Source organism: Natrix helvetica, assembly GCF_964273705.1.
Source record: "Natrix helvetica genome assembly, chromosome: 1".
NCBI lineage: Eukaryota > Metazoa > Chordata > Lepidosauria > Squamata > Natricidae > Natrix > Natrix helvetica.
The window spans coordinates 97,588,551-97,609,844 of record NC_138548.1 but is presented as its reverse complement, the minus strand read 5'-3'; the positions used below and the strand labels follow the sequence as shown (position 1 = coordinate 97,609,844).

The window sequence follows — 21,294 nt, the reverse complement described above, 5'->3', positions numbered from 1 at the left end:
CCTTTTCGTATAATCATTGCTGCTTATACCATGAATTGATCATATTGTTTTAAAATTTAGAATAGTTACACTCCTAATTATAGTGAACAGAAAGAAATAATTACATATAATAATTTTTGATGAAAACTGAAAAAAGCAATAAGATGCTTTTTTCTTACTCCACTTAAACTTAAAAATGAAAGTATGCATAATAGTTGTGACATCAACACATTTATGCTGAGAACTAATTTCATAATTCAAGGGCAACTTTATAAAAATTAATTTCAAGGAGAAAATCAGATGTTGATGGTTTTCTTTCATACTTTTGAAAGTTAAATCTCTCACTGGGATGTACGCAACACTAAAAGGATTATACCTTAAAGAGGCAAAAGTCTTGTGTTCTGGATACTTACACATTACAATTGTCATTGGGCCTAGGTAGTAATGCTCAACCACCTGACTGTTCCTTTTCATTCTTTATTGACAGTCAAACCCTTTCCAACCGTGTAAAATGTGTGATACATAATCCGTGTTCATAAATCTGAGGATAGAGATAACCCAGGCAATTATAACCTGTTGCTTTTTTTTTATCTCTGTTGAGAAAGCCTGACAAGGTATCAGTGATCTGAGACAGATTATAGTACAAGCATTTTGTTTTGAAAGTAATATCCTTACAGGTGTTTGATATTTTTTCCCCCATACAGTTACTTATGAAGTTTAAATTTTAATTTGCATTTATTTATCCCACCCTTAATATTTTTATAAATGAGTAAAGCCACTGAGTGTATCTAGTACTCTTTTCTCCCCTTTTCACAATCACAACCCTGTGAGATGAGTTGGGCTAAGAGTGACTGGCCCAAATTTTAAATCACAAACTAGTAAATCAGTGTATGATATGAGAAATCTTTGTTTTATAGCATAGTGTTTGTATTAACGGATTTCTTTACATTAATGTTTCATTTCCCTACTCTAGTTTATTAAAAATTATATACAGTATGATGTATTAGGTGGGATTAAGAGACACTTTTTAAAATGAGGATTGTTTCGCAGTATATCAACTAATTCAGTTTTTTTTTAAAAAAATAGAATATGGATTAAATAAATAAAGCCTTACACACACAGTGGCTTTAAGAGAGGGCCGATGGGCATCTTGGTGGCTGTAGTCACTAAATTATCTATTCTGGCATAGGATTAGGCAATATTTTCCCGAAGCTATGGCTCATAAAAATTCCTGCACAGTAAAATAATACAATACAATACAATACAATAGTAGAGTTGGAAGGGACCTTGGAGGTCTTCTAGTCCAACCCCCTGCCTAGGCAGAAAACCCTATAACATTTCAGACAGATGGCTATCCAACATCTTCTTAAAGACTTCCAGTGTTGGGGCATTCACAACTTCTGGAGGCGAGCTGTTCCACTGATTAATCGTTCTAACTGTCAGGAAGTTTCTCCTCAGTTCTAAGTTGCTTCTCTCCTTGATTAGTTTCCACCCATTGCTTCTTGTTCTACCCTCAGGTGCCTTGGAGAATAGTTTGACTCCCTCTTCTTTGTGGCAACCCCTGAGATATTGGAACACTGCTATCATGTCTCCCCTAGTCCTTCTTTCTCTTAAGCTAAACATACCCAGTTCCTGCAACCGTTCTTCATATGTTTTAGTCTCCAGTCCCCTAATCATCTTTGTTGCTCCTCTCTGCACTCTTTCTAGAGTCTCCACATCTTTTTTACATCGTGGCGACCAGAACTGAATGCAGTATTCCAAGTGTGGCCTTACAAAGGCATTATAAAGTGGTATTATTATAAAATAGTAATCAAAGGATGTTAATTACTGATTGCTGAGTCAGATGGACTATTTCACTTATGACACAACAGTTTTCTCTACTGTGCAATATGATAGAATACATTTAAGCACAAGATGGAAGAATTTATGCATCCAAAGAAGTAATACTTAATATAATTATTTATACTATCTATTACATCCTTGCTCCACACTCCTGGGAACCATAATATCATCTGAAGCTGGGTTAGAAGGATATGGTGTTGGTTTCTTATGCAGTTTTTTTTTCCAGGTAATATCCAGCATTGTATCTCTTGAAACACAGTATGGTATTAGTGCTGGGTACCAACCTCAAATAAATACAAAGGAACAAGATTTCCTCCCCAGTGCACCACAAAATCAAACATGATAAGATTAAAGCCAGTGGTGTAACTAAGAGGACACAGGGACTTTCAGCAGGAGTTATGCACATCATAATACTATCCCTCACTAATTCCAGCTATAACAATCTTCCACACAGTTGTATTGCCTCTGATAGCAACACAAAATGGAAAGGGCAAATACATGTGTTGCTTTAAGCCCCTCATCCTTTTGTTGGGGATTAGTTCCCATTGTATAAGAACTGTGGGGTTTCTTGTCTCAATATTATTGCAGCTGGCTAACAGGTAATATCAAATTGAGCATTCTTTCCCCATAGCGTGTGTCTTTGATACCTTGAATATGCCTCTGCAAAATGATTGCGAGCTCTGAAAATAAAATGTAAGCTTTTATACATGACTTTCAACACAGTCAGAAGATCTTTGAATAGCCTCTCCATTACCCCAATTATAAACCTGTAATGTAGCTCAGAGTTTTTACTATTGTAATGTCACCTGATTTGGCTGATTTTGCAGTCATATTTAAGTGGATACAGTTAATTCTATGCACACTTTTAGGCTTTAATCTAGGAATAATCCCATGAATTGTAGAAGAATTTACCTTTGCGCAACCAAATATTAAAAAATGCTGAATTATTTTACAATATGTAGAATTTAAACTGGTAAAAATTAATGATGTGTCAGCAAACTTATTTTATCATACAGTACATTAGTATAAAAATGCTTTATTTATGTTGTTGTGGGATGATACCTCATTGTAATAAATAAATATGTTGAATCTGATCTGTTGTTATCTTTACTGATATCAAAGAAAAAATTTAACATATTTTCTTATGGTATGCAGAGTGATCCCCAGATGGTTCTCCTCATGTCAGTTACCATAGAAAATATGAGGAAAGGCACTGCCAGAAGAAATCACTGTCAAAATCCAATAGACACAGAACATTGGCCTCTTTCAAATATATGGCTCATCACAAAGGTACTCCTGAAAAAGATTTAATAATGTGTTCATAATTCAAATGTTTGTTATACATGAGTGTCTAGGGGAGGGCAACTGCCATTTAATGCATCAGGATGTCACTGTGCAAATAATAGAGATTATGTTCTGTACTATTTGTGTAGTGATGTTATTGTGGTTTGCATCAAATAACTATAGTGGTTTTTTAATTGTTTCAACAATTTTGTATTTCATTCATCTTTTATAGAGTCATTGTTCAAATATATCCCACTACAGAGAAGTGGAAGAATCAACTAGAAATCAGATTTTAAAATCTGAAACAATTATTGTTTTTTTTTTCATTAGTGTACATGTGAATTTTATAAAGAATTCTATATAAATTATTAATTATTAATAATCATTAGTTATTAAAATTAATAATTTATGCAGAATTAGAAGAAACTAAAACTATATAGTGATTTATAGAAATAATTGTTAATACATGACATCAAATGATTTATGGTAATTCTTTGATTTATTGAAAACAATAAATAGTAAAAAGGTAGTAATTTTGATGGAACTCAGATCACTAAAGTCCAAGGTAATTTTGTCTTGGCAATATCCTTCATAAGGATGCAGTTGTCACTGATTGTGGATTGGCTCCACTCATCTACTAGTATGGACAGAATTTTAACAGAAATCTTAATTATAGTGCTCCAAAAATGCTTCTTTACAGGATACATCAGGTTAATGTAATTGTAAGATGAGTAATTGCTGGGTAAAATGATGAAATTGAATGCCAGCATCATACAACATCATTGCAAAATACTGCAAGGAAAAGTTCCTTAAGCATAATCCTGTGTATCATAGGACAGGGAATAACAGAGCTATTAACAGCAGAAGATGAGACATAAATGACAGCTGTTCTGTATGAAGGGCAACACCAGGAATACATTGTGAGAAGAAATTCTGATTGCTATATAGCAAATTAGTTACTTTATCTCAAATCCTAATGATATTGGTGGAAGTTGCTGCCAAATCTAGAGCTTAGGTTTGCAGCTTTAATTCCTAAAAGGGAAAAAAATCAATACAGTGATTGCACTTACAACAGTTGTCTTATTGCAGAAGTACTGCTGTTATTTATTTAAACAGATGTGGTTATGGATGTTTAACCAACATTCTTTTAGACTTGAGATAAAACTTTAAATTGACCTAATGACTATAGATGTGTTGCAGTCTTCGCAGTTCACTGAACTTTTTTCCTTGTGCATACATATTTCAAGTAAACTCAATAGTTATAAGTATGGCAAGTGACACGTTATGGACCCTAAATCACTGCACTGTGAAATATGCAGAGGAAAAAGACAAATGAAGATATCAAGGGTCTCTTCTATTTTGCACTGAACTGTAAAATGCCACCCTTGTCGTACAGAAGATCACTGATTCTGAGCAAGGCTCATTGACTGCTAAGTTGCGGATAGTGTTTCAGTTTTCCCAACTGTTAATATCCTGAGTTATCCAGGCATAATGACCTCTCCATTTGTAACACATTGTTGAATTTTCTGGTTCTTTTCACTTATTCATTCCCCTTCCCCCCATTCATTGAAAGGCTGGGAAGATTGTCAGTCGAGCTATGGCACAAGGCAGTCTGTCTGTTGGTCATCCAATCAGAGCTATGATGCAGGATGGCAGACCTCTTGAGGGCTATAAGTTAACCCTGCAGAAAAGGTACTGATACAATATACTCTAAAGGTACAATTATTGAAATGAAATTGAATGTTATCAGATGATTGGCTTTCAGATGCCATGATCTAGGGGAAAATATATTCTAAAGGTGATCTAAAGTATATTTAAATAGCCTCTAAATTATATACCCTTATTAGATGTTAGTTTCTTTAAATAGTTTAACCATCTTTGAAAGTTCTTCCTGAAATAATTGCTACAGATTTGTTTCCTTTCTGCACAGAACAGAATAAGGACTCAACATTTTGTCAATGAATCTGAAGTATGCATGGTATGGTACTAGGTATCTTAATGAATAGTGTACAGTTCAGTCGTAGATCATTTATATGCTTTTGTTTCATTTACATCTCAATTTCCTCCAGGCGGTTCAAGTTGGAATAATCGTTTCTTTCTATTTTCACAATAAATTTGTATGAACAAAGTTAATGACTTGTTTAGTACCATCCAGGCAGCTTTATAATGTCTTGCCTTTTCATTTAGAATATAGTTCACTAATTGGAACACTACAACCAAGTCTGATATATTTTCTAAATAAAGCATATTTAGAGCATATGATGTGAATTGTGCTATAAATAGATTATCTTTGTGGTTTAGAAATTTCTTAACTTAAAAAGCCTTTTTATTTCAGAGACAATGACAATATATGTCAGTATTGGGAATTTGGAAATGATGGTTCTATCTGTTCTAAGGTGTGTATGTGTAAATATATATTTAAATACTATATTAATACAAGCTATTTATTCTTGCCTGGAATCCATCAATTTATAATTGAAATGTTATTTTTACTTTTGAATTTTTTTTTTACTTTTGCATGTTCTCTACTTGGCTTCTAAGAATATCTTAAAATCATTTTATTAAAATATTCCTCATAAACTTCTGAAACTTTATATTTTCACTTTATTGATAATGTTTTCCAGTGGTGGATTTTATTTTGTTTCTTTAATCTGCTTAATGTATCTATTTAAATTTTCAAATCCGATTTTATCTATAATTATGTGATTTGATCTTTATGAAAAAATGTATTCCTGAGCAAACTGTAAGCTTATTGTAAGATACGAGAAAGAAAAAGAGGAATAGAAATCATGTGCAATGTCCAATTTTCCATTTCTTAACTCCAACTGAAATCAGTTCTGGAGATTGTCTGTACCCTAAAGTAAGTGTGTGTGTGTGTGTGTGTGTGTGTGCACCTTTATATATATATTTATGGGCAAACATAGGCCAAATTACAGTACATAGTGCAACACACTGTATGAATAAAACATATACTATTAAAATTATAGCTAATAGTTTTTGAATATGAAGTGATCTATCAAATCCTATTTATACCCAGACTTTCCTTATAGTTATCTTAACTGAACAAAATTTTGCAACTAACAGAAACAGCGACCTGGTTATTTCATCTATGGTATAATGGAAAACTCAACAAAACCTGCAGTGTAGATTTGATCATTATACCTTCTGTGTAAGGACAAATGCAATCTTGAAAAATCTCAACATGGTTCACCCTTCAGAATCATTGATGGAGAAGCATTAAGGATGGCAAATGTATTTGCTGTTCTGAAAGAAAAAAAGAGGATATTATATGTGTAACTATGAATAGGATAAGTTTCATCCCAAAAATTACTCTTACGATGGACAGAAACTCTGTACAAGTATTGTGTTTATGTGTATGTATGCTGGAAACCAAACTGTAAAAAAGAAGGCATCCTCCATAATATAAATAATAATTTCTGATTAGAACTAATTGTCTTAACATAAAATGCCCTATGTAAAAAAAAATTGATCTCTGATCTGCATAATTCAACCATTTTCTGTTATACACATAACACTCAACACAAAGAAACACGTAAGTACATACATACAAATAACCTTCCCCAATAGACAGAAAAAAAAGGAAAAATCAGGTTGGAGAAGTGGTGAGGAGAATGAATTATTTCACTGGAAAGAGAAAAGCAGGGACAAAATCGGATGAAGTTGTGGCAAGGGGAAGAAAAAGAAAAGGGAACTCTGGTGTTAAAAAAGTTGACCTTTACTGGACAAACAGTCTCTTTTAAACCATTGGCTAATCTTGAAGAGATCCATGTTTTTCAGTGACAGTGTGTGTTGCAAATAAATGGCTAGGTCAGTGTTGGCGAACCGAGTGCTGAAATGGGAGTGTGCGCAGGGGGGGAGTGCCGGAAACTGGAAGAACAGCTTCCTGGCGTACACATGGGGGAGTGCTGGAAATTAGAAGAGCAGTTCCTCAACGTGTATGCGCATGCCAGGAAGCTGAGCTTCCGGTTCTGGCATTCACATGCATATCAGTTACCTGGTCTTCCGGTTTCTGGAGTGCATGCGCATGCCAACCCCAGCTGGCCAGCGCACATGTGCATGTTGGAACCCAAAAGAGCAACAGGTGTCAGCTGGCCTGCCCAAAGAGATGGCTCTGCATGCCACTTTTGGCATGCCTGCCATAGGTTCACCAACAAGGGGCTAGGTTATAAAGGTTCTGCAGGAGAAGTTAAAACAGGCAAGATTGTGCTTATAGCATCATGATCAAATATGTTTGTGTGTGTGCACAAATAGACACACACAGAGGGAGGGAGGGAGGGAGGGAGAGAGAGAGAGAAAGAGAGGTCAGGGTTTGATCATGATGCTGTAAGCACTATCTTGTCTGTTTTCTTGCACAACCTTTGTAATCTAAGCATTTATTTGCTTTCATTTGCTTATCTATTCTTCTCAGTGAAGATGATTTCCCTAATTCACAGGAATTCCTAGTCAGTGATTATAAGATTAGGCTCTCTATTATAAACCCATCCCATATCTCAAAACTTTCCTGTGTTTTGTATAACCCACACAAGAGATAAGGGCTATTGTGGTATCATGAAATCGAAAACCTCTGAGCAGACTTTAGCACTTGGAAAGTGCTTTAATTGGTTTTATTTGTACTGAGTAATGTGTCATGAAGTCATTGATTGTCCTCAGGGTTATTGCTACTGATCTAGAGAACAGGGCTAGGAATTCTAAATTTTTAAATTTTCTAGTATTTTATTTATAGACATTCACAGCAGGAGCAAGGGAGGCAATTGATGAAACATGCTTTGTGATACTGCTAATGCAGACCCTATCCCTTATGTACTTGCATGTGAAAGAAGTGTGAATGGGAAATTTCTAACCTGGAATGTAGAAGGAAAATAAATCTGAAGGGAGGTATTCTGATCTTGCCTAGTGGTTTGATCAATACATGTATGGAATGTGAAAATTTAATTATGAACAAAAGGCCTAAAATCTATGTCACTATCTGAATCCGAGTCATCTGTAGATGCATATGAAAGTAGGAATTCATATGCTGGCGATAGTTACATGTTATGTTCCAATGAATAATATTGAAAGAACCTAAAATGAACATTAAGAAAATTATTCAGTTAAAAAAAATGTATGACAGAAAAGAAGAAACCCAAATAATAAAATAAAAAACCTAAATGACAACAGAAAAATCAGGAACCTAAACTTAATTTAGAAGTAGTTTATTGACAAATAGTGCTGCAATAAAGCAAGTACAAAGGCGAGCAGAGAACCAGCTGCACAGTTGCACATCAGGTTTGAAAAGTAACAAGGCAGTGAAGGTCTGTTTGAAAGCTGAGTGCAGCATAGGCAATTTAGAGTTCAATTGACAGCCAAGCCATATAACACAAATGCAGCACAGGTTCCTAAAAAGGGAACTGCAGTGACAGAAAGATACTATAAATGTGGTCCATGACAATCCAGGAATCACTCGGAGGGTTCTTTGCTTTCCAAGGACTGGACAAATTGCAGCATAACAAACCTGTAAACAATGCTTTATTTCACAATGCTTCCCCAACAATAGACTGTTGCTCTCCACCCTTCTAGGACTTTTAAGCTTGCCATGTAAATGTGCCTTAAATGCTCAGTCCTTAAATACTTAAGGTAAAGGTTCCCCTCGCACATATGCGCTAGTCGTTCCTGACTCTAGAGGGCGGTGCTCATCTCCATTGTAAAGCAAAAGAGCCAACGCTGTCCAAAGACGTCTCTGTGGTCATGTGGCTGGCATGACTAAATGCCGAACGCGCACGGAACACACTTATCTTCCCACCAAAGGTGGTACCTATTTTTCTACTTGCATTTTTTACGTGCTTTCGAACTGCTAGGTTGGCAGAAGCTGGGACAGGTAATGGGAGATCACTCCATTATGTGCCACTAGGAATTCGAACCACTGAACTGCTGACCCTTCTGATTGACAAACTCAATGTCTTAGCCACTGAGCCACCGCGTCCTTGAATACTTACTTTAAGCAAAAGTCTGTAAAGTGGCATATAGCCTTCACCTCCTTCCGAAAGATCATACACTAGTTGGGTTGCACTATCTTAGTGTGGTTGTTCCTCTTCTAGTTGCTACCAAGCTCTCAGCAAAACTCCAAGTAGGATTCCCACCAGGTTATGTTATTCACCATAGTTTGTAGTCCTGGCAGTAGACTGATAGCCCTTTTGCCTGCTTGTAATAGATGCTAAATTCGAGATTTCACCTCTATTTCCCCATCTTCGTGTATTTACATATTTCTTCCTATCCTTCTTCATTCTGCTTCTATAAGCTGGGGTTCTGGATGGGATGAGGATATCTCTGGATGTGGCCCCATCCTTGAAAATATCAGAACATGCCTTAATAATTTATTACAGACAGCTGGATTGCTGGAATGGATGCTTGTGAGTAAAATAGCGAGTGGCTGAATTCATGTATGAAGGAAATGGGGTAGGAAGCATTTCTGCCTGGCTGCAGCTATTTTTTCCCAACTGCAGATAGCAACTTCCAACTTCACCCCCTCTCAGTCACACACCAGAGAAGTTAGCCAGTCAGTCTGGATCAAAGAACAGAGAGTCAAGGAGCAGAGCAAGAAACAAAAACACAAGCATACAACTCTGTGCTTAGTGAGCTGTTTTCAACAGAGAGGCATTGCTAGTGGCAGTTCTTAAATGATGCAGGTAAGGTTCAGTTAGACATGGACATCTTTGATTCCCAAGGAGCTTTCCTAATTTGCCTTTGCTTGGCTCTCTGACACTGCCAACATGTCCTAGAGCTGGGAGTCCTGTCAGGATCCCACCCCTTGTCACTTGAATCCTCTCCTACCTGCTCCCTCTATTTGTCAAGACAGCCTGAGCTGGTTAATTGAGGTTGATAGTTCAGCCTCCTCAGTCCATAACATAAAGAAACATATAATGTAAGTGAACACAAGTCTGGCTATGATTAGACTTAGCAGGACAAACCGCAGGTAAAACTCAAAGGAGTGAAATGATCAACAAAGGAACAAAACAAAGAAAATCATCGTTATTAAAGAATAAAGAAATAAAGTACTCAACTCAAAAGATTTTTTTCAGCATTTGCATCCTGGACAAAAGCACGAAAAATACCAGTAACTATTCTGCTATGTTACACAACAGGAGGAGCTAAATAATTTTATTAAGGAAGCTAGGAAATAATGTAAGGTGATTTGACTACCAGAGATGGTATGACCCCTGCCTTTGACTTTCACACTGGTGTGTGTGTGTGTGTGTGTGTGTGTGTAATCAGCAGATGCCTTAAAGGCCTTCTGTAATTCTGCTACAATTGCAAACATACTTTCCATGAAAATGATACCAATAAAGGAACAAACACCTTACTTCAAGGGAAAAAAATAAAAAACTGTACTATTTTAGAGGATTAGATACTTCACTGAGGACTGTAGTGTTTTCTTTATCTAAAACAAACACCACATGAACCATAGTGGAGGAGTAAGGTGCATCATAGAAGTTCAGCAATAATTTGGCCTCCTGTGGCAAACTATTGCAGACAGGAATGAAAAACCAAAGGAATTTAAGCTTGAGTTCACAAAGTGCCATTGGAGAAATTGGAGAAGTCTAAGATATAGCTGAAAGGGAAAGGAAAGTCTTAGCAATTCTTGCTGAAACAAAGCTAAATTTCTTTTAGTGTTTCCTGCCTCAGCAGGCAGAAAAAAATTATAAGATGGTAATATTCATATATACACATGCACTAAAAGAAAGTACCTTTGCATAGGCATCATTTCACTTGGTAATAGAAAAAAAAATAATCTTCCCTCTGAAGTTTGGAAACTCGGTTGAGTTACCCAAAAAGCAGAATAACAAAGCCTCCTTAACAAAACTTACCAAAAACAAATTAGAAATGAAACAAAACTTGATAGAAGAGCGGCCTACCTGTTGTCTTAAATGTCTTAGTACAAATTCATAGTTCTGGAAACATTAACTTAGGAAACTGCTCTTTGTTTCTTCTGTCATAGTTTTACCAAGACCCAGAAATCAGTAATGTAAAAGGGAAGAGTTGAGCAAGAAGTCTGTATAATACAGGTTGTCCTCAACTTAGAACAGTTCATTTAGTTCATTCAGTCCTTGAATCTGACCATTCAAGGACTGAAAAAAGTGACTTACAACCATTTTTCACACTTACAACTGTTGCAGCATCTCCATGCTCATCTAATCAAAATTCAGATACTTGTCAACTGACTCACGTTTATGAGTCATGTTTATGATGGTTGCAGTGTCCCAGGGTCATATGATCACCTTTTGTGACCTTCTGACAAGCAAAGTCAATGGGGAAGCCAGATTTATGTAACAACCACATTACTGACTTAATAACTGTGGAGATTCATTTAACAAGTGTGGCAAGAAAGGTCTTACAATGGGGCAAAACTCACTTAACAAATGTCTCACTTGGCAATGTACATTTTGGGCTCAATTGTGGTCGTAAGCCTATAGTGCTTTTCAAACTCACATTCATGTAGATATATAAAGCCATTTATTTAGAATGCTATACATGTTAATATTCAAGAAAAAGTGATAAAAATAAAGTCAAAAATGTTAACAATGTTGATAAATTGTAAGATCATAGAAAAAGAGGATAATAGGAGAAATGCTAACTGCAAGAATTACCAATGATTTAATATTAAATGGATATGGATTGAATATGAAAATGAGCAATCAATACAAAAGAATTGTGTTTAGGTGGTTTGGTTATTTACACAGAATAAATAATAGTTTAATTGCAAAGTATATGAAGGAAGAATGAAAGGATTAATAAAAAGGAGATGATCAGTAAATGGTGGCTCAATGAAGCTGATGCTATCCCAAAAAAGAGACCGATGAGATGTCTAAAGAACAATAAACAAAATATGAATTGATGCATAGACAGTGTAAACTGTGATGGTTTGCAATGATAAGAAATAAAAACATATATAACAAAAGGTGTTTAGCCATATTTCTTTTTTTCTTATCATATCTTTAATTTCTTTTGCTTATAAGTTCTTTAAGAAATCTCATTGAGATATTAATGAAATATGCTGTCTCATGCTAGTGTTATTTTCTCAGGAGTTTTCTTGAAGTCTGGTAAACATCAAGCAGACCTCAAAATTCTCACCCACTAGAGTTGTTCACATCTTACAGATGACACATGGCTTCTGTGGAAGAGCTACTTCAATGCAACAGTAGCACTTGAAATGGCTTCTTCCTGGATGCTGGCAATTGAGGTATCATCTCTTGACCATTCGATTTCGGGGAATCAGCTTCACTTGTCCCTGGATTTTTCTTGTCTGAAAAATATCTTCAAGTGCCATCTTCAAGAGAAGTGGTGATGTTTAACTTGATGCTATGGTGCAAAACTTATCCAATGAATGCCAACAAGTGGAGAGGATCCAAACTATCATTTTATTTTTCAAAGCTAGTGGGTTACAATCAGTTACTGGTCTCTTATACCCAGTTGAGCCAACAGCAAAGAGTCACAAGTTTACATAGATCATATGTAGAATTTTTGATTAAAGGTGTTAGATACTAGCCTCAGCTATAATGGTTTCCACCAAGGTCCTTTGTTCTGGCGGGAACAGAGGTTTAATCTCATTGGTCGAAGGGTCTGACAGCTCCCTATAAAAGGGCTGCTGTCAGACTCAACCTTCGCTGGATTGTACATACTTGTTCTGTTACAATAAGAGCTGTTGTTACCGTTAACCTGTGTGTGCCTTTCCATTACCCAATCTAACAAAAGGTGATTTGAACATATGCACTTATTAATAGGACACTCCTATTTTATAACTTTACAACTGGTAAAGAAACAAGATAATTAGAAAAAAGACACATATGTCGGTCATAAATAAACACATTCTTTGAAATAGAAGATAGCAATCTCCAAATATGACAAATATTCTAATGAATTAATTCTAACCTCATTAAAGGAGGAGAGAAATAAGAAAATACAGCACTACATTTCCTTGAATTCACTGCCTCTTTTCAAGGTATATATTCCATAATCAATGAATCACTAAAAAGTTCAAATTGGCAAAATAATAAATGTTTACAGCAGTAAACATTTCATTCCTAAAGGTGACATCAAAAGAATACAGCTAAAAGCATATGCTCTACTTTTATAATGGATTCACTCTGGATTCTTATTCCAACTACTTGCACATATATTTTTTTAAAAAAGGGGGATGCTGCAACCATTTCTAGCTGTTTCCACTTAAAAAAATGGAAGGGCAGGACTATCGAATAAGGTTTGAAATATAGGAAAGGTGCCAGAGATTGCCCAACTGTACTATAACTTGTATATTGTGAATTTGACATAAATCCATCATTTCCCTCTTTTCATAATGGGGGGGGGGTGAGATATGAACTACTGTATGTCTTTCAATATTGTATGAGTACCAATTTAGTATTCTATTTGTATTAAATACATAAATAAATAAAAACTTAGATTCTCTTCTAACTTTTGACAATTATTTGCGGTAGTGTGCTGCAGCCAGCTTTATTGGCGCATGAGAGCCAAATCTTCAGGAATTTTGTGAGCAAGCTGAGAGCAGAGTTGAGCTGTACCATGTCGCATATTGATCAGCTGTTCGGTGGCTCCTAACAGAGCCTGTCCATGGCAATAAATTATGCATTTACTAGTGTATCACTGGTTGTTTCTTTACAAATTGCAGACTTGTGCAACTAATCTGCTTTTATTCCTCATTACAGGCTTATCCTGAGTTTGTCCTAACTTACCTAGAAGAGTTAAATGTAAAAGAGATGGTCCAGATCAAATGTTCAACACATGAGGTCCAGTCTGTACTTCATCAAAAGATAGATGACAACTCAGAAGACATCCCTGTTCCACCGCAGAACCAGAGGGAGGTCAGAGCAACTGGCTTTTTTTTCCACAGGAAAATCATTTGAAGAGAGACATTGCAATTTAACATATATGGCTCCAGAAAAGAGAGCAACAATACAAAAGCGAATATTCAATATACAAATATCTTACTTTTAAAAAAAGTATTTTCCCCATATTAAAATTAATCTGATTGCTTTTAGTCAACATAAGCATTAGGATTCAGTATATGTTAATTCCACAGGTTTTAGAAAATAGTGACCGCAACAGTAAGGAGAAACAACTTTCCAGACCTTTGGACGCCCATTTAATGCCTAAAGGTACCTCAGGCGAGAATTGCCAGCTGACAGTAGCATTGGTGAGGAAACTGGAAGAGAAACATCCTAAGGCCTCAGCTCAAAGGTAAGCTAGTGACAGAGTTGATATTTATTGTTCAATGACATTAGATGTTTTCCTTCAGTTTTATGTAAGATTGATTTCCTGGATCTTAGTGAAATATCTCAAAAGCCCTCTGGCTTGCAAGAAGAAATGGAGTTTTAACCAAATCTAATGGAAGGGGGAGGAAGGAGGAGACATTTATGCGGGTTTTTAAAAAAAAGATTGATGTCTACACTTATCACTGAGGACAAAGTATCATTACGTATTATGCATGAATTGTAGCATAACCCCATAAAGTACATAATTTATGGTACTTAATTATCATTTATTAATTCTACATATGTGAAATAAGAGTTTCCTAGATTCATATAAATAAATTGTTGCAAATTTTCTGGGTATCTTAAATGGAGGTTATATTGACCATTGTAAGAAGATAACACTTATACATTTAATACATATTTGTAATGAAATTACTAAAAGGCATTAAAAGGTAAAATAAAAAAATACAATTAATAAACAAAAATATTTACATCTTTCAATTCTCATTTTAACTATATAAAATAATAATGAATGCTACAATTCTATTTTTTTTTACATATTCATGTCTTACAGTTTTCATAATAAACTTATGAAGCCTATTTAAGGGCTGTTAGTTTTATATTACATAAATATATGTTTTGCTGAAATAAGCCTAGCATTACATTATATTTTTCCTGCCTTTCTTCATAATGTATATCAGCTTTGAAGTGTTCAAGATTCAAGTGAAGAATTTTATCGTTCTGTAGATATGTATACGAAAATCAGTACCGCTATCTCACGTCTCAGAGGGGATTTTGTATTATAGGATTTCTGTTTCTTCTCAGCTATTCATCAGCTTTTGAACATGCTTTGTACAATAATGTCCTAAATACCTGCTAGTTTACATTGTGTTATTTATAGCTGGTTTATTGCAATCTACATTATGCAGGGCTGCTCTTGAAGACTATCAGAAACTGCAGCTGGGCCAGAATGCAGCAGCATGGGTAATTCTGATACTCACCGTTTGCCCAAGTTGTACGTTATTGTTCTGTGAGCTGCACAGTCTTTCGCTTGGATTCTAGATGCAGTTCAAGGAGTGGTTATCACCTTTAAAATTCTACATGGCAGAGGACCAGATTATTTGTGGAACTGCATTTGCCCAAGTCTTTGGAATAGTTTCCCATCTAAGATCTGAGGCCCCTACCCTTTTAGCCATTCAGAAGGGTGTGAAGACCTAGCTGTTCCCCCCAAGCACTGGTCTAGGATGGGGCTAAGTCATGAGTCTAGTGCCTGGTTTTATTCCTGTTTGATTTGTTTTATTCATCTTTTTATTGGTTGTTGTGAGCCACCTGGGATTGCTTTTTGAGGTAGACAAGCATATAAATAATTTTAATACATTAAAAATATATATTTAATATATAAATAAATTTAGTTTTAATAATGTAATTTTTAATGGGCCAAAAGTATGTCAAATTTCATGCCAGTCTTAAAGGCTATACTGCGTTACATGTTCTTCAATGATTCTGGAGTTAGATAGCCTTCAGTTCTAGGAAAAACCTTGATAGGTAGAGTTTGCCAAACTTTGATCTATACTTCTTACCATTTTCTCAAATTGCACTTCTCCTTTAATTATATGCTATATATTAGGTATTATATATGATTGAGGCAAGCTGTGATTAAAACAGTTCTGGGATGTTCTGGACCTGTATTTAAAATTCTGATTAGAACCTGATTTTGAGAATGTGTTTTGGAGCAGCTTTGGCTTTAATCCAGGGCTGAAATCCAGCCAGTGGTAACAGATTAAAAGTTGCAGAGGTAAGTAGAAGAAGAAACTCTTATTATCCCAAGAACCACTTCTGATTAATTAGCTCCAAGCAATATGCCTGTAACATCTTAAATGTTTCATTTAAAGAATCAGTGGATTCATTAAGTTTTGTAGAAAAAGGTCCCCAACCCCTGGACCGCGGCCCACTACCGTGTCATGGCCTATTTGGAATTGGGCCACGTGAATGGCTAGACAAAGCATATGCATGAATGCAGCTCAACTTGCATGAGCAGTGGGCTGGCGGAGACTTGCACAAGTCGAGCTGCATGCATGCTAGCCCGCTACTTACGCAAGGGCTGTGTGCATGAATGCATGCATACCAGCCCACTGCTTATGCAGCTTAGTTCCTCTCTCTCCACCCCCAACTGAGCCCCCAAACAGGAAAGATTGGGAACCACTGTTTTAGAAGATGCATCTGTATTATTTTTCTATATTTTAATATAATCCAGATTAATAATATGATTTACTCTAAAATATTTTTAAAAAATCTCTGAGTAATATAATTAATAAAAGATAGGATCCAAAATGAATTAGTATGGAAAAAGGAAATATTCTCCTGTTGTATTATTTCTTCTGTAATAGCAATGGGTAAAAAGTGATAATGTGTAATACTACCCTGTTTCCCTGAAAATAAGACCTCCCCAGATAATAAGATCAATTGGGCTTTTGAGCACATGTGCTAAAATAATCCCTCCCCCCAAAATAAGCCCTCCCCAAAAATATTGCAACACAGCAGCAGCCATAAGGTGACCACACTTGCCGCGAAAATAACGCCACCCCAAAAATAAGGCCAAGCACTTATTTTTGGGGTAAAAAGAAAATAAGACTATTATTTTCACAGAAACACAGTAAATATGAAAATGTTCTGTTTGTTCTTGTTTACAAAGAGATGGGAGGCAATATAAATCTTTCTCTTATTTTTCCAATTTTACTCTAGTAAGGATTCTGCTATAAGGGATGGAACGTATTTTTTCATGACTGTCAGCATTTTGTCTTCAATCAAAATGACCTTATACAGTATGTTGTTAAGTGCAACTGTTCTTGAACAATGGGCATTTCCCACGCCTTTCTATTTCAGCCCCTTGTGTCAATAAAAGGCACAATTAGGGAACTTTTTGAAAGGGGAAGTTCTAATGTGAGGAGACAAACAGCAGAAAACTTTTCAGAGAAGTTTCATGCCAAATCATTCAATATTTCAGAAAGTTCCTTGATCTTCAAGAACTGTTTTTAGGTTCCAAGAAGATGCCATAGAAATAGCATTATGCCCACTGATTTTTATCTGAAAAGTATATTCATCCAGTGTGTAAGTTATTTGTTGTACTTGTTGCAATTCTACTTAAAAGGAGCACAGGAGATGACTCCAAATAACTTAAAGCATATTAGGAACAAGGCATAAGATTTATGAGATATCTTTTCTAATTAAAAGAAATATTTTGTTATTTTTTTAATTCTGTGTTACAGATTGGACATGAACACAATTTTCTAACAGATTTATTGTTCAAAAATTATTATTAATTTCATTGACTTGCCCTCAGTGTCATCCACATTTTTTTGTTTCACTGATTTTGGTAAAATTGGCTGCCTACAGGATCTACTGTATTGTATTCTCACTGGGTAAACAAATTCCTGTAATTTAAATTTTACTAAAAGCACTTTTTTGCAATATTGCTTTGCTGTTTAAACTATAGCATATAGATGTTTGTGTTTTAATATTTTTTCAACATCATACTTTATTTTCCTCTGTGAGGAATTTATGACAGATTCTTTTGACTAAAAATCTAAGGTTTTCCTCATGATTTATTTGCCATCTAAATGTTCTAAAGGTGAAAGCTTTGAATTGGGGACAAATTAGCTTTCATTACATGCATTTTTCCTCTCCCTTTCTCAGGATCACAGAAAAACTAATTCAAGGTGGTACAAAACTGTGTATCATTTTTTTTCTCCTGACAATGTGAGGATGCACTTGTTTGCATTATTATATTAAATTGAGCAACTTACCTTTATTTAAATTGAATAGATGTTGTGGAGGGAGAACTGTAGCAGCCAACAAAGCATGGTGACCCAGCTTGTCACCCAGTGACCTGTGAGAAGGAAATAATCAACTGTGAGTAGCTGTCATCTTAACTGATTCTGACAGTTTGGCTCTGGGCACATCTGTGCTAGTTGCATGGAAAGGCCTTTGTTGTTTTCCCACTAGTGACTTTGCTGACTGCTGTAGGGGTTACTTGCTGCCCTACTCCTACTCTTCCCTCCCCTTCAGGAGGGAAAGCAGCTGCCAGTGATGGGATTGACATTTCTTTCAATGATTTACTTGGCATTTATTTAATTATAAAGTACAAGTTCATATAGGATATTAGACCTTTGCGGGGCATTCTAAGTGAAATTAGGATCCTTCTTGGATTTGACTGTTCCAGTCAAAAAATTGAACATTTTTAAAATTTGCATGGAAAATAGTGAGCTGATGGTCTCTTCATTTTATAAAAATATATCAAATGTTTATCTCAATATTTTAATATTGTTAAGCATTTACAGTGATTAATATTCCTAAATTTCCTTTAGTCAGCTAAAGTTACCATTTTGTCTCGTTGCTTTAATTATGCTTGCCTTTTCTTATTTCAATATCATAGGTTCTGTAATGGAAAGTAAATTAATTATAAATAAGGGTTTGTTTTCCTTTTCCTTCAGGACTCGTACATGCTAAGACTTTTTACCTGAATATATACAAAGTTCTTTTAACCTCTTTTGGTTAAAAGCACATAATAGGGTAGAAGAGCAAAAGAAAATAAATGCATCATTTGGCATGCAAATTTTGTATGTGCACTTTTCTTTATAGGAACACAAACTGATGATAACAATGGTTAAAACTGGATTATACTCATTAGTTAAGGAGAATTTGCATTCATGTGATCTCTTCTACTTATTACCACAGATGCCTCCTGGATCTGCTCTAGAGATCCTCCAAGCTTTTAGAACAGATGTGGGGGGAGGACTGAAGGGGAAGGGAAATCTGTTAGACCAGCATTTTATTTTTATTGGCAGATAGCCAGTATTGGATACAACCCAGTCTTAATTGCTCTTCCTTAGTGATAATTTGTTCTGGAATAAAGCAGATGTTTTTCTTCCTTTATGGAATAAAATAAATATGGAGCTGTAATGAGAGAAAAAGTATAACCATGATTCTTTGTTTGCAGACATACTGTAATCTTTCATGCCAATTTTGAGAAAAAATATGAATAATTTTACCATAAGTACTGTTTATGATATAAATGATGGAATGGAACAATCCATTTATCAGTAATATATATATATTATCCACTTATGAAAATGACAATTTTGTGAAAGTAACATTCTTCTTACAGAAATGTCTAAGGAATAAACTAGATAAGATTTTATATTTAAATAGAAAAAAGGGAGAATTTTCTTAACTTCAAGCACAATACAAATATTTTACATAAATAAATGCACATTTAACTTTATTATTTATTGAAAGGTCTCTTTTTAAATTTGGCAATGATCCTATTCCAGTTCACACTACCCTAAGGAAGAATGGAACCTTATTAGTTTGGGGAGATCTTTCAGATGTTCCAGGTTAATTAACCACAGTAATCCTGAATAGATTCTAACTGGAGACTGGAACTGTTAGATACTTGTTCTAACTACAGTGGTTTGCACCAAGGTCCTCTGTTCCAGAGGGAACAGAGGTTTAATCCTATTGGTCGAAGGGTCTGACAGCTCCCTATAAAAGGACTGCTGTCAGACTCAACCTTCACTGGATTGTTCTCACTTGTTGTCCTTAATAAAGAGCTGTTGTTACTGTTAAGCCTGTGTGTGCCTATCCATTACCCAGTTTAACAGGAACTCTGCTATGCTATGCTATGCTATGCCATCCTGGTGTCATTCCTTATGTACATGGCCTATTCTAGAAGATAATCCAGATAAAATCGGATTATCATTTTGCTCTAGCAGCAGATTCTATAAGTATCCGCACCATCCCCAATGCTTTTAATATTTACATCAAGCTTATGAGAAAGTTATCTTGTGATTGGGACTGAGATAGCAATATGTGAATGACATTGAGTTCTATTTCTTTTTTCTTTTCTTTTTTTGCTACATCAAGTTCAGTCCTAGGATGTTGTTACCAGTGCTAATAGATGAGTGATGACTCAGTCAGGATCCAGATTTCGGAGTGAGACTGTTTGGTTCAACTGTCTGCATAAATTATAGTCAACTTGTTTTGAAGAAGATTGCCCTCCTTTTATAACATCAGAATCATAGCTTTGCTCTTGATACCACACTCTTTTAGAGGTACAGGTTTTCTCAGTAGTTCATTGCACTTTTTAGCAATATTGGCTGATATACCAGTTTTGAACATTCAATTATTCAAGTTTTGGTAACTCCCTATTTTGGTTATTGCAGTCATTGTAAGTGGAGGTGGTTTGGAAAGTTTATATAATCCAGAACAGACAGTCAAGTTGTTAATCAGAGCTTTAGCCATTATAATATTTCATAGATATTTTACTTCCAATTAATTTCATCATTGTAATGATAGGAAAAATGACCTTGGGAAACAGGAAGGAGAGCCACAGATGGGACAACCAGCGGGTAAAAGGTATTTCAAGACACAGAATGGGGATGACCAGTTTGTAATAAGTGAATAAGTGTTAGGCAGAAAATAAGAAGGAAAGTGGAAAATTGGATCTTTTTTCCTAAGAGGCGAGAAAGAGAGGTATATTTTTCATGAAAAAAATGCAATCAGTAGCTCTGCAAAGTTTGAAAAGAGTGGAAGAGTTGAATATGGATAAACAGTCCCTTTATGTTCCCAAAGAGAAATCTGCATATATTGAGAGGGGCCTATTCAGAAAGAAGCTTCTTCATTTATGCTCATCAATGGTGTAACTACCATTGAGTAACCTTGCCAGTGATTGCTTAGCATATTGGCACATCATCCTACATCCAACTGGCTTCATGTTCTCCTTGAGGCTCTTCATGGTGACACAAAGCCCAAATCTATGGAGCCTGTTCCAGGCAGAGTGGGAAATTAAATGGGTCTTTGATGTGCACCACAATGCAGAAGGACAAAAGATATTCCATTGCAGTGAACGCTCCTGGAAAAACTTTGCACG

At 35.5% G+C, this 21,294-nt stretch overlaps 1 protein-coding gene across 1 annotated transcript in view; it reads left to right on the top strand.

Moving 5' to 3' along the window:
- The window catches only part of DCDC1 (doublecortin domain containing 1), a 276,353-nt gene that overhangs the window by 163,550 nt on the left and 91,509 nt on the right, over positions 1-21,294 (top strand). Inside the window, exons 15-19 of the mRNA XM_081939283.1 lie at positions 2,977-3,111; positions 4,679-4,797; positions 5,441-5,501; positions 13,821-13,976; positions 14,195-14,352. Coding sequence (XP_081795409.1) covers positions 2,977-3,111; positions 4,679-4,797; positions 5,441-5,501; positions 13,821-13,976; positions 14,195-14,352 — 629 coding nt within the window. The remainder of the gene's footprint in view (positions 1-2,976; positions 3,112-4,678; positions 4,798-5,440; positions 5,502-13,820; positions 13,977-14,194; positions 14,353-21,294) is intronic.